Source organism: Oncorhynchus mykiss, chromosome 16 (assembly GCF_057628025.1).
Source record: "Oncorhynchus mykiss isolate SJ-2025 chromosome 16, ASM5762802v1, whole genome shotgun sequence".
Lineage (NCBI taxonomy): Eukaryota > Metazoa > Chordata > Actinopteri > Salmoniformes > Salmonidae > Oncorhynchus > Oncorhynchus mykiss.
The window spans coordinates 67,272,501-67,285,000 of record NC_143037.1 but is presented as its reverse complement, the minus strand read 5'-3'; the positions used below and the strand labels follow the sequence as shown (position 1 = coordinate 67,285,000).

At 47.4% G+C, this 12,500-nt stretch overlaps 1 protein-coding gene across 6 annotated transcripts in view; it reads right to left on the bottom strand.

The window, feature by feature from the left end:
• The window catches only part of LOC110519666 (cyclin-dependent kinase 17), a 113,459-nt gene that overhangs the window by 71,501 nt on the left and 29,458 nt on the right, over window positions 1-12,500 (bottom strand). For 3 of the 6 annotated variants that reach the window (XM_036947551.2, XM_036947550.2, XM_036947552.2), the window contains exon 3: window positions 10,810-10,980. The exons of the other annotated variants lie outside the window; for them this stretch is intronic. In XM_036947551.2, coding sequence (XP_036803446.1) covers window positions 10,810-10,980 — 171 coding nt within the window. The remainder of the gene's footprint in view (window positions 1-10,809; window positions 10,981-12,500) is intronic. 6 annotated transcript variants of the gene reach the window in all.

Genomic DNA, 12,500 nt, shown 5'->3' with positions numbered 1-12,500 from the left:
TCTCCTCTCCCTGCCCCAGCTCTCTCCTCTCCTCTCCTCTCCCTGCCCCAGCTCTCCCCTCTCCCCTCTCCAGCTCTCTCCTCTCCCTGCCCCAGCTCTCTCCCTCCCTTTCTCTTCTTCTAAGATGATCTCTCTTCTCTCCACTAGCTCCACTGTCTTCCCTCCCTCCAGTCCTCCATCCCTCCCCCTCCCGCACTCACTCACTGACTTCCCTCCCTCCAGTCCTCCATCCATCCCTCTCTCCCTCCCTCCCCCACTCACTCACTGTCTTCCCTCCCTCCAGTCCTCCATCCCTCTCTCCCTCCCTCCCCCACTCACTCACTGTCTTCCCTCCCTCCAGTCCTCCATCCCTCTCTCCCTCCCTCCCCCACTCACTCACTGTCTTCCCTCCCTCCAGTCCTCCATCCCTCCCCCTCCCCTCCCCACTCACTCAGTCTCCCTCACTCCCTCCAATCCTCCATCCATCCCTCCCTCCCTCCCCCACTCACTCACTGTCTTCCCTCCCTCCAGTCCTCCATCCCTCTCTCCCTCCCTCCCCCACTCACTCACTGTCTTCCCTCCCTCCAGTCCTCCATCCCTCCCCCTCCCCACTCACTCAGTCTCTCTCACTCCCTCCATCCCTCCCTCCCCCTGCTGTAAAGCCCTATCCGCAAAGGGAAATTAGATTACTGGGATTCATATACACGGGGATCACACGCTGCATTACATAACATGGCCAAACAGAGGGACAGTGTGTGTGTGTGTGTGTGTGTGTGTGTGTGTGTGTGTGTGAGAGATTGGGGGTCATTCTAGAAATATCTCTCTGGAGTAAAGGTTGGAGAATACATACACAGTTTTTATTTTCCTATTCAATCACTCCTACACTAAGAGACAATCCACAGCCAAGATTGACGCACACAAACGGATGAAGTTAAATAGTATTCTATTTAGTTAAATAGTATTCTATTCAGTTAAATAGTATTCTATTTAGTTAAATAGTATTCTATTCAGTTAAATAGTATTCTATTCAGTTAAATAGTATTCTATTCAGTTAAATAGTATTCTATTTAGTTAAATAGTATTCTATTTAGTTAAATAGTATTCTATTCAGTTAAATAGTATTCTATTCAGTTAAATAGTATTCTATTCAGTTAAATAGTATTCTATTTAGTTAAATAGTATTCTATTCAGTTAAATAGTATTCTATTCAGTTAAATAGTATTCTATTTAGTTAAATAGTATTCTATTCAGTTAAATAGTATTATATTCAGTTAAATAGTATTCTATTCAGTTAAATAGTATTCTATTCAGTTAAATAGTATTCTATTCAGTTAAATAGTATTCTATTTAGTTAAATAGTATTCTATTTAGTTAAATAGTATTATATATAGTTAAATAGTATTCTATTCAGTTAAATAGTATTCTATTTAGTTAAATAGTATTCTATTCAGTTAAATAGTATTATATTCAGTTAATAGTATTCTATTCAGTTAAATAGTATTCTATTTAGTTAAATAGTATTCTATTTAGTTAAATAGTATTCTATTCAGTTAAATAGTATTCTATTCAGTTAAATAGTATTCTATTTAGTTAAATAGTATTCTATTCAGTTAAATAGTATTCTATTCAGTTAAATAGTATTCTATTTAGTTAAATAGTATTCTATTCAGTTAAATAGTATTATATTCAGTTAAATAGTATTCTATTTAGTTAAATAGTATTCTATTTAGTTAAATAGTATTCTATTTAGTTAAATAGTATTCTATTCAGTTAAATAGTATTCTATTCAGTTAAATAGTATTCTATTCAGTTAAATAGTATTCTATTCAGTTAAATAGTATTATATTCAGTTAAATAGTATTCTATTCAGTTAAATATTATTATATTCAGTTAAATAGTATTCTATTTAGTTAAATAGTATTATATTCAGTTAAATAGTATTCTATTCAGTTAAATAGTATTCTATTCAGTTAAATAGTATTCTATTCAGTTAAATAGTATTATTTTTAGTTAAATAGTATTCTATTCAGTTAAATAGTATTATTTTTAGTTAAATAGTATTCTATTCAGTTAAATAGTATTCTATTCAGTTAAATAGTATTCTATTCAGTTAAATAGTATTATATTCAGTTAAATAGTATTCTATTCAGTTAAATATTATTATATTCAGTTAAATAGTATTCTATTTAGTTAAATAGTATTATATTCAGTTAAATAGTATTCTATTCAGTTAAATAGTATTCTATTCAGTTAAATAGTATTCTATTCAGTTAAATAGTATTATTTTTAGTTAAATAGTATTCTATTCAGTTAAATAGTATTATTTTTAGTTAAATAGTATTCTATTCAGTTAAATAGTATTATTTTTAGTTAAATAGTATTCTATTCAGTTAAATAGTATTCTATGCACATGAGGGGCAGTCACTATTAAACACAAACAAAGCAAAGGACAAGGAAGAAAGAGACACATAAGTCACGACTTCCGCAGAAGTTGGTGTCTCTCCTTGTTCGGGCGGCGTTCAACATCACCGGCTTTCTAGCCTCCACTGATCTACATTTCTTTTTCTATTTGTTTTGTCTGTATTGTACACACCTGGTTCCCATTACGTTTGAATTATTTCCCTATTTAACCCTCTGGAGCCATCATGGTTTTGTGTGTGTTTATTGTTGTCAGTTGTCTCGTTTATGTGATTCTGGATTTTCGTTCCCATTGTTGGAAGATTATTTTTGAGTAAAGTTACTATTATTACTCATCTCTGTGTCCTGCGCCTGACTCCGCCTTACCCACATCACCTAGACTCTGACAGAAACACGCACCTTCAATGGAGTCAGCAGGAGCACACAGCCCTCCTCTACCTATGGAGGAGCGCGTCCAGCAGCACGCGACTATGTTGCAAAGTCTCTGCACAGCCATGGATCGCGTGCTGCAAACCATAGAGCGATGGGAGAGAGGAGGTTTTCCAGCAACCCCATCATCATCACCCCAGCTCCCACAACAACCCACACCGCTGTCCACCCCTCCTTCATCTGGATCCAGTGGGATTTGGCTCGCGCTCCCGAGGGTATACAATGGAATGGCTGCCGGGTGCCAGGGGTTCCTACTGCTCTACCTGGCAACCGTTCACCTATCTCCTTCGGGACGAGAGAGTGTGAACGCACTCATCTCCTGTCTGACTGGTAGAGCACTCGAATGGGCCAACGTAGTATGTAGAATGGAAGGACCGACGTTGGACAATTATGAGGATTTTACCCACCGCTTCTGGGCGGTTTTTAATCATCTTCCTGAAGGGAGAGCGGCTTGTATCATCTCAGACAGGGGATGAGGAGCGCACAAGACTTCCCTCTGGACTTCGAACTCTGACCGCCGGTGTGGGACGGAATGAGCTGGCCCTGATCGACCACTACAGGTGTGGTCTACGCCCTCGTAGGGAACTAGCCTGCAGGGACACCACGCTACCTTTGACCAGCTGGTGGACCTATCAATCAGGCTGGATAACGTGTTGGTCTCCCGCGGACGTCTGGATCGGGGTCCGTCAGTTCCATCCCTCAGCACCTCAGATCCGATGCCGATGGAGCTGGGAGGTGCTGCTATGAGGGGGACCGGAGGGGGGGTCATTCCCTGCACCACCTGTGGCCACAGAGGGCACACAGCTGGTCGGTACTGGGGAGGTTCTCCAGGGAGTCGAGGCAGCAGGCAGGGCACTGGTGGATCATCCCAGGTGAGTAGGCACTCGACTCACCCAGAGCTTCCTGTTTTGCACCTGTGTGTATGAATAGAATTTCCTGAGTTTTCCCCGCATTCCCAGCATAAGGCGCTAGTAGATTCAGGTGCAGCTGGGAACTTTATAACTTTATTGATTATTGATTCATTTGCAATTAGATCAGGGATCCCTATTGTTCCTGTTGATGTGCCCTTCCCTGTACATGCCTTAGATAGTCGTCCTTTAGGGTCAGGGCTGATCAGGGAGGTCACAGCTCCACTATGTATGATAAAGCAGGGGGATCATAAGAAGAGAATTAGTCTCTTTCTGATCGATTCACCTGCGTTTCCTGTGGTGTTGGGGCGTCCCTGGTTGACCGATCATGTCCCCACTATTTCATGGAAACAGGGGGCTCTCAAGGGATGGTCACATCAGTGCTCAGGGAGGTGTGTAGGTGTTTCCATAGGTGCAACTACAGTGGAGAGTCCAAACCAGGTCTCCACCATGCACATCCCCCCTGAATAAGCCAATTTGGGTCTCGCCTTCTGTAAAAAGAAGGTGACTCAACTACCACCCCATCGACGGGGGGGATTGTGCGATAAATCTCAGGGTAGACACAGCACTTCCAAGGAGTTACATGTATTCCCTGTCACAGGAGGAGACGACGGCTATGGAAACATATGTCTCCGAATCCCTGGGGCAGGGGTACATTCAGCCCTCCACTTCACCTGCCTCCTCAAGTTTCTTTTTTGTGAAGAAGAAGGATGGAGGTTTACACCCATGTATTGACTATCGAGGTATAAATCAGATCACAGTGAAGTACAGTTACCCCGCTGCCTGTCATAGCCAGTGTGACAGAGTCATTGCACGGGGCGCTTCTTCACAAAATTGGATCTCAGGAGCGCTTACAACCTGGTGCGTATCCGGGAGGGGGACGAGTGGAAGACGGCATTTAGTACCACCTTAGGGCACTATGAGTACCTCGTCATGCCGTACGGGTTGATGAATGCTCCATCAGTCTTTCAATCCTTTGTAGGCAAGATTTTCAGGGACCTGCACGGGCAGGGTGTAGTGGTGTATATACAGTGGGGCAAAAAAAGTATTTAGTCAGCCACCAATTGTGCAAGTTCTCCCACTTAAAAAGATGAGAGAGGCCTGTAATTTTCAGCATAGGTACACTTCAACTATGACAGACAAAATGAGAAGAAAAAAATCCAGAAAATCACATTGTAGGATTTTTAATACATTTATTTGCAAATTATGGTGGAAAATAAGTATTTGGTCAATAACAAAAGTTTATCTCAAAACGTTATTATATATCCTTTGTTGGCAATGACAGAGGTCAAACGTTTTCTGTAAGTCTTCACAAGGTTTTCACACACTGTTGCTGGTATTTTGGCCCACTCCTCTATGCAGATCTCCTCTAGAGCAGTGATGTTTTGGGTCTGTTGCTGGGCAACACAGACTTTCAACTCCCTTCAAAGATTTTCTATGGGGTTGAGATCTGGAGACTGCCTAGGCCACTCCAGGACCTTGAAATGCTTCTTACGAAGCCACTCCTTCATTGCCCGGGCGGTGTGTTTGGGATCATTGTCATGCTGAAAGACCCAGCCACGTTTCATCTTCAATGCCCTTGCTGATGGAAGGAGGTTTTCACTCAAAATCTCACGATACATGGCCCCATTCATTCTTTCCTTTACACAGATCAGTCGTCCTGGTCCCTTTGCAGAAAAACAGCCCCAAAGCATGATGTTTCCACCCCTATGCTTCATAGTAGGTATTGTGTTCCACAGTTGATTTCTTCAAACCAAGCTGATTACCTATTGCAGATTCAGTCTTCCCAGCCTGGTGCAGGTCTACAATTTGTTTCTGGGGTCCTTTGACAGCTCTTTGGTCTTGGCCATAGTGGAGTTTGGAGTGTGACTGTTTGAGGTTGTGGACAAGTGTCGTTTATACTGATAACAAGTTCAAACAGATGCAATTAATACAGGTAACGAGTGGAGGGCAGAGGAGCCTCTAAAAGAAGAAGTTACAGGTCTGTGAGAGCCAGAAATCTTGCTTGTTTGTAGGTGACCAAATACTCATTTTCCACCATCATTTGCAAATAAATTCATAAAAAATCCTACAATGTGATTTTCTGCAATTGTTTTTCTCATTTTGTCTGTCATAGTTGAAGTGTACCTATGATGAAAATTACAGGCCTCTCTCATCTTTTTAAGTGGGAGAACTTGCACAATTGGTGGCTGACTAAATACTTTTTTGCCCCACTGTAGATGACATTCAAATATACTCCGCTACACGCGCCAAGCATGTGTCCCTTGTACGCAGGGTGCTTGGTCGACTGTCAGAGCATGACCTGTACGTCAAGGCTGAGAAATTTCTGTTCTTCCAACAGTCCGTCTCCTTCCTAGGGTACCGCCTGTCCACGTTAGGGGTGGAGATGGAGTGTGACCGCATTACAGCCGTGGGTAATTGGCCGACTGCCACCACGGTAAAGGAGGTGCAGCGGTTTTTAGGGTTTGCCAACTACTACCGGAGGTTTATCCGGGGTGTTGGTCAGGTAGCGGCTCCCATTACCTCACTGCTGAAGGGGGGACCGGTGAGACTACAGTGGTCTGCTGAGGCGGACAGGGCTTTGGTCAGGTAGCGGCTCCCATTACCTCACTGCTGAAGGGGGGACCGGTGCGACTACAGTGGTCAGCTGAGGCGGACAGGGCTTTTGGTCACCTGAGGGCTCTGTTTACCTCGGCTCCCGTGTTGGCTCATCCTGATCCCTCCTTAGCGTTCATAGTGGAGGTGGACGTGGCTGGGATAGGAGCTGTGCTGTCTCAGCGCTCGGGTACGTCCGTGGCTGGGATAGGAGCTGTGCTGTCTCAGCGCTCGGGTACGCCAACAAAGCTCCGCCCCTGTGATTTTTTTTCGAAGAAGCTGTGGGTGATCGGGAGCTGTTGGCTGTTGTCAAGGCTCTGAAGGCGTGGAGGCATTGGCTTGAGGGGGCTAAACACCCTTTCCTCATTTGGACTGACCACATTAATCTGGAGTACATCCGGGCGGTGAGGAGAATGAACCCTCGCCAGGCAAGGTGGGCCATGTTTTTCACCCGCTTTGTTTTCACCCTGTCCTACAGACCAGGTTCCCAGAACGTTAAGGCAGACGCACTGTCCCGGCTGTATGATACAGAGGAGCGGTCTATATATCACACTCCCATACTCCCGGCTTCTTTCCTGGTGGCACCGGTGGTGTGGGAGGTGGACGCGGACATCGAATGGGCGTTACGTACAGAGCCCACTCCCCCACAGTGTCCAGTTGGGTGTCTGTACGTTCGTCTGATGTCCGCGATCATTTGATCTGTTGGGCTCACACGTCACCCTCCTCTGGTCATCCTGGCATCGGTCAGACAGTGTGCTGTCTTAGTGGGAAGTACTGGTGGCCCACTTTAGCTAAGGACGTGAGGGTTTATGTTTCCTTCTGCACGGTGTGCGCTCAGTGCAAGGCACCTAGACATCTGCCCAGAGGGAAATTACAACCGCTACCCATTCCACAACGGCCGTGGTCACACCTATCGGTGGATTTCGTGACGGATCTTCCTCCGTCACAAGGAAACACCACGATCCTGGTTGATGTGGATCGGTTTTCTAAGTCCTGCCGTCTCCTTCCTTTCCCCGATCTCCCTACGGCTCTACAGACTGAGGAGGCCCTCTTTACACACGTCTTCCGGCACTACGGGGTGCCTGAGGATAAAGTTTCTGATCGGGGTCCCCAGTTCAAGTCTAGGGCCTGGAGGGAGTTAATGGAACGCCTGGGGGTCTCGGTCAGTCTCACCTCAGGTTTTCACCCCGAGAGTAATGGGCAGGTGGAGAGAGTTAACCAGCACGTGAGTAGGTTTCTGCAGTCCTATTGCCAGGACCGGCCGGGGGAGTGGGCGGCTTTCATCCCCTGGGCAGAGATGGCCCAAAACTCCCTCCGCCACTCCTCCGCTAACCTGTCTCCTTTTCAATGTGTACTAGGTTCAGCTGGTCCTGGCACTGTGGCATCAGAGCCAGATTGAAGCTCCTGCGGTGGATGAATGGTTTCGGCGCTCAGAGGAAACCTGGGACGCTGCCCATGTGCGCCTGCAACGGGCCATCAGGTGGCAGAGGGCGAGCGCCGACCGCCACTGCAGTGAGGCCCCGGTGTATGCACCGTGGAACCGGGTCTGGCTCTCGACCCGAAACCTACCCCTTCGCCTGCCCTGCCGGAAGCTGGGTCCGCGGTTTGTGGGGCCATTTAAAGTCCTGAGGAGAGTGAACAAGGTTTGTTATAGATTACAGCTCCCTCCTGATTACCGTATTAACACCTCGTTCCATGTGTCTCTCCTCAGGCCGGTGGTGGCTGGTCCGCTCCAGGAGTCTGAGGTGTGGGAGGTTCCTCCACCCCCTCTGGACATCGAGGGGGCCCCGGTGTACACCGTACGAGCCATCATGGACTCAAGGCATCAGGCAAGGGGCCTTCAGTACCTTGTGGAGTGGGAGGGGTACGGTCTGGAGGAGAGATGCTGGGTGCCGGTGGAGGACATCCTGAACCCTTCCTTACTGCAGGAATTTCACCGTCTCCACCCAGATCGTCCTCCGGGTCGCGACCCCGACACCGTTTATGTTTATGTGTGTTTATGTTCTCCTTGTTGGAAGATTATTTTTTTGTAAAGTTGCTATTATTACTCATCTCTGTGTCCTGCGCCTGACTCCGCCTTACCCACATCACCTAGACTCTGACAACATAGAAACAAAGAGAGAGAGCGAGAGAAAGAGAGAGAGAGAGGGGGGAGGGAGAGCGAGAGAGAGAGGGAGAGAGAGACAAAGAGAGAGAGAGAGAGAGAGGTACAAAGAGTTCTGAGAGGTGTATAGAGAGGTGTATAGAGAGAGGTGTATAGAGAGAGTTGTATAGAGAGAGGTGTATAGAGAGGTGTATAGAGAGTGGTGTATAGAGAGAGGTGTATAGAGAGAGGTGTATAGAGAGAGGTGTATAGAGTTATGAGAGGTGTATAGAGAGAGGTGTATAGAGTTATGAGAGGTGTATAGAGTTATGAGAGGTGTATAGAGAGAGAGGTGTATAGAGAGAGAGGTGTATAGAGAGAGGTGTATAGAGTTATGAGAGGTGTATTGAGAGAGAGTTCTGAGAGGTGTATAAAGTTATGAGAGGTGTATAGAGTTATGAGAGGTGTATAGAGAGAGGTGTATAGAGAGAGAGGTGTATAGAGAGAGGTGTATAGAGAGAGGTGTATAGAGAGAGGTGTATAGAGAGAGAGGTGTATAGAGTTATGAGAGGTGTATAGAGAGAGGTGTATAGAGTTCTGAGAGGTGTATAGAGAGAGAGGTGTATAGAGAGAGAGGTGTATAGAGTTATGAGAGGTGTATAGACAGAGAGGTGTATAGAGTTATGAGAGGTGTATAGAGTTCTGAGAGGTGTATAGAGAGAGAGGTGTATTGAGTTATGAGAGGTGTATAGAGAGTTGTATAGAGAGAGGTGTATAGAGAGTGGTGTATAGAGAGAGGTGTATAGAGAGAGGTGTATAGAGAGAGGTGTATAGAGAGTGGTGTATAGAGAGAGGTGTATAGAGAGAGGTGTATAGAGAGAGGTATATAGAGAGATGTGTATAGAGAGAGGTGTATAGAGAGAGGTGTATAGAGTTATGAGAGGTGTATAGAGAGAAGTGTATAGAGAGAGAGTATAGAGAGAGGTGTATAGAGAGAGAGGTGTATAGAGAGAGGTGTATAGAGAGAGGTGTATAGAGAGAGGTGTATAGAGAGAGGTGTATATGGAGAGAGGTGTATAGAGAGAGGTGTATAGAGAGAGGTGTATAGAGAGAGGTGTATAGAGAGAGGTGTATAGAGAGAGAGGTGTATAGAGAGAGGTGTATAGAGAGAGGTGTATAGAGAGAGGTGTATAGAGTGGTGTATAGAGAGAGGTGCATAGAGAGAGGTGTATAGAGAGAGGTGTATAGAGAGGGGTGTATAGAGAGAGGTGTATAGAGAGAGGTGTATAGAGAGAGGTGTATAGAGAGTGGTGTATAGAGAGAGGTGCATAGAGTTCTGAGAGGTGTATAGAGAGAGAGGTGTATTGAGTTATGAGAGGTGTATAGAGAGAGGTGTATAGAGAGAGGTGTATAGAGAGAGGTGTATAGAGAGAGAGGTGTATAGGGTTATGAGAGGTGTATAGAGTTATGAGAGGTGTATAGAGAGAGAGGTGTATGGAGTTATGAGAGGTGTATAGAGTTCTGAGAGGTGTATAGAGAGAGAGGTGTATTGAGTTATGAGAGGTGTATAGAGAGGTGTATAGAGAGAGGTGTATAGAGAGAGGTGTATAGAGAGAGGTGTATAGAGAGGGGTGTATAGAGAGAGGTGTATAGAGAGAGGTGTATAGAGAGAGGTGTATAGAGAGAAAGGTGTATAGAGAGAGGTGTATAGAGAGAGGTGTATAGAGAGAGGTGTATAGAGAGAGAGGTGTATAGAGAGAGAGGTGTATAGAGAGAGGTGTATAGAGAGAGGTGTATAGAGAGATGTGTATAGAGAGAGGTGTATAGAGAGAGGTGTATAGAGTTATGAGAGGTGTATAGAGAGAAGTGTATAGAGAGAGAGTATAGAGAGAGGTGTATAGAGAGAGAGGTGTATAGAGAGAGGTGTATAGAGAGAGGTGTATAGAGAGAGGTGTATAGAGAGAGGTGTATAGAGAGAGGTGTATAGAGAGTGGTGTATAGAGAGAGGTGTATAGAGAGAGGTGTATAGAGAGTGGTGTATAGAGAGAGGTGTATAGAGAGAGGTGTATAGAGAGAGGTGTATAGAGAGAGGTGTATAGAGAGTGGTGTATAGAGAGAGGTGTATAGAGAGAGGTGTATAGAGAGAGAGGTGTATAGAGGTGTATAGAGAGAGGTGTATAGAGAGAGGTGTATAGAGAGGTGTATAGAGAGAGGTGTATAGAGAGTGGTGTATAGAGAGAGGTGTATAGAGAGAGGTGTATAGAGAGAGGTGTATAGAGAGTGGGATGAACACGCCTGGAGAAAGAAAAAGCCACCAAGGGTAACGGTCATGCTCTGGATTCCGGATTGCGTGTGCACGTGTGCGCACGTGTGCATGTATAATGTGTGTGTGTGTACCAAGGGATCCGGTCCTGTGCAGGGTGAGGTAGGGCCTGTCGCGGTCCAGGCCTGGGTTGTCTCTGCGCAGGGCAGCGGTGCGGCCAAGGTGGCCAGCGTACTGACGCAGGAAGGACGGAGCGCTGTGAGAGGCTGGGGGATGTATACTAACAGGACACACCACCATGGGCTCTGAGAGAGAGAAGGAGGGAGAGAGGGACGGGAGGAGGGAGAGGGAGGAGGGAGAGAGGCAAGGGTAGAGAGAGAAGGAAGAGGGAGAGAGGGAAGGGAGGAGGGAGAAGGAGGAGGGAGAGAGGGAAGGGAGGAGCGAGGGAGAAGGAGGAGGGAGAGGGAAGGGAGTAGGGAGAGGGAGGAGAGAGAGAGGGAAGGGAGGAGGGAGAGGGAGAAGGGAGAGGGAGGAGGGAGAGAGGGAAGGGAGGAGGGAGGGAGAAGGTTGGAGGGAGAGGGAAGGGAGAAGGGAGAGTGTTGAGGGAGAGAGGGAAGGGAGGAGGGAGAGGGAGGAGGGAGAGAGGGAAGGGAGGAGGGAGAGGGAGGAGGGAGAGAGGCAAGGGTAGAGAGAGAAGGAAGAGGGAGAGAGGGAAGGGAGGAGGGAGGAGGAGGAGGGAGAGAGGGAAGGGAGGAGAGAGGGAGAAGGAGGAGGGAGAGGGAAGGGAGTAGGGAGAGGGAGGAGAGAGAGAGGGAAGGGAGGAGGGAGAGGGAGAAGGGAGAGGGAGGAGGGAGAGAGGGAAGGGAGGAGGGAGGGAGAAGGAGGAGGGAGAGGGAAGGGAGTAGGGAGAGGGTTGAGGGAGAGAGGGAAGGGAGGAGGGAGAGGGAGGAGGGAGAGAGGGAAGGGAGGAGGGAGATGGAAGGGTAGAGAGAGAGGGAGGAGGGAGAGGGAGGGATGAGGGAGAGAGGGAAGGGAGGAGGGAGAGGGAGGAGGGAGAGAGAGAAGGGAGGAGGGAGAGGGAGGAGGGAGAGAGGGAAGGGAGGAGGGAGAGGGAGGAGGAAGGGAGGACAAGAAGAAAATGAGAGAAGAGGGAGAGAAAGGGATAAAAGAGGGGACAGATAAAGACCAGGCAGAAGGAGCTGACAGCAGAGATATGGACAGAAGCAGTAGTCATGATAGCAGAGGGAGCTGACTGACAGCAGAGATATGGACAGAAGCAGTAGTCATGTTAGTAGAGGGAGCTGACAACAGAGATATGGAGACAGGCAGAGCATGGAGGAAGAGAGGCCCCAAGGAGACAGGCAGAGCATGGAGGAAGAGAGGCCCCAAGGAGACAGGCAGAGCATGGAGGAAGACAGGCCCCAAGGAGACAGGCAGAGCATGGAGGAAGAGAGGCCCCAAGGAGACAGGCAGCGCATGGAGGAAGAGAGGCCCCAAGGAGACAGGCAGAGCATGGTGGAAGAGAGGCCCCAAGGAGACAGGCAGAGCATGGAGGAAGAGAGGCCCCAAGGAGACAGGCAGAGCATGGAGGAAGACAGGCCCCAAGGAGACAGGCAGAGCATGGAGGAAGAGAGGCCCCAAGGAGACAGGCAGCGCATGGAGGAAGAGAGGCCCCAAGGAGACAGGCAGAGCATGGAGGAAGAGAGGCCCCAAGGAGACAGGCAGAGCATGGAGGAAGAGAGGCCTCAAGGAGACAGGCGTGGACTGCTAAGGACAGACAGATGGACAGTGACAGGTACAATCTGATGAAGAGGGGACAAAGAAC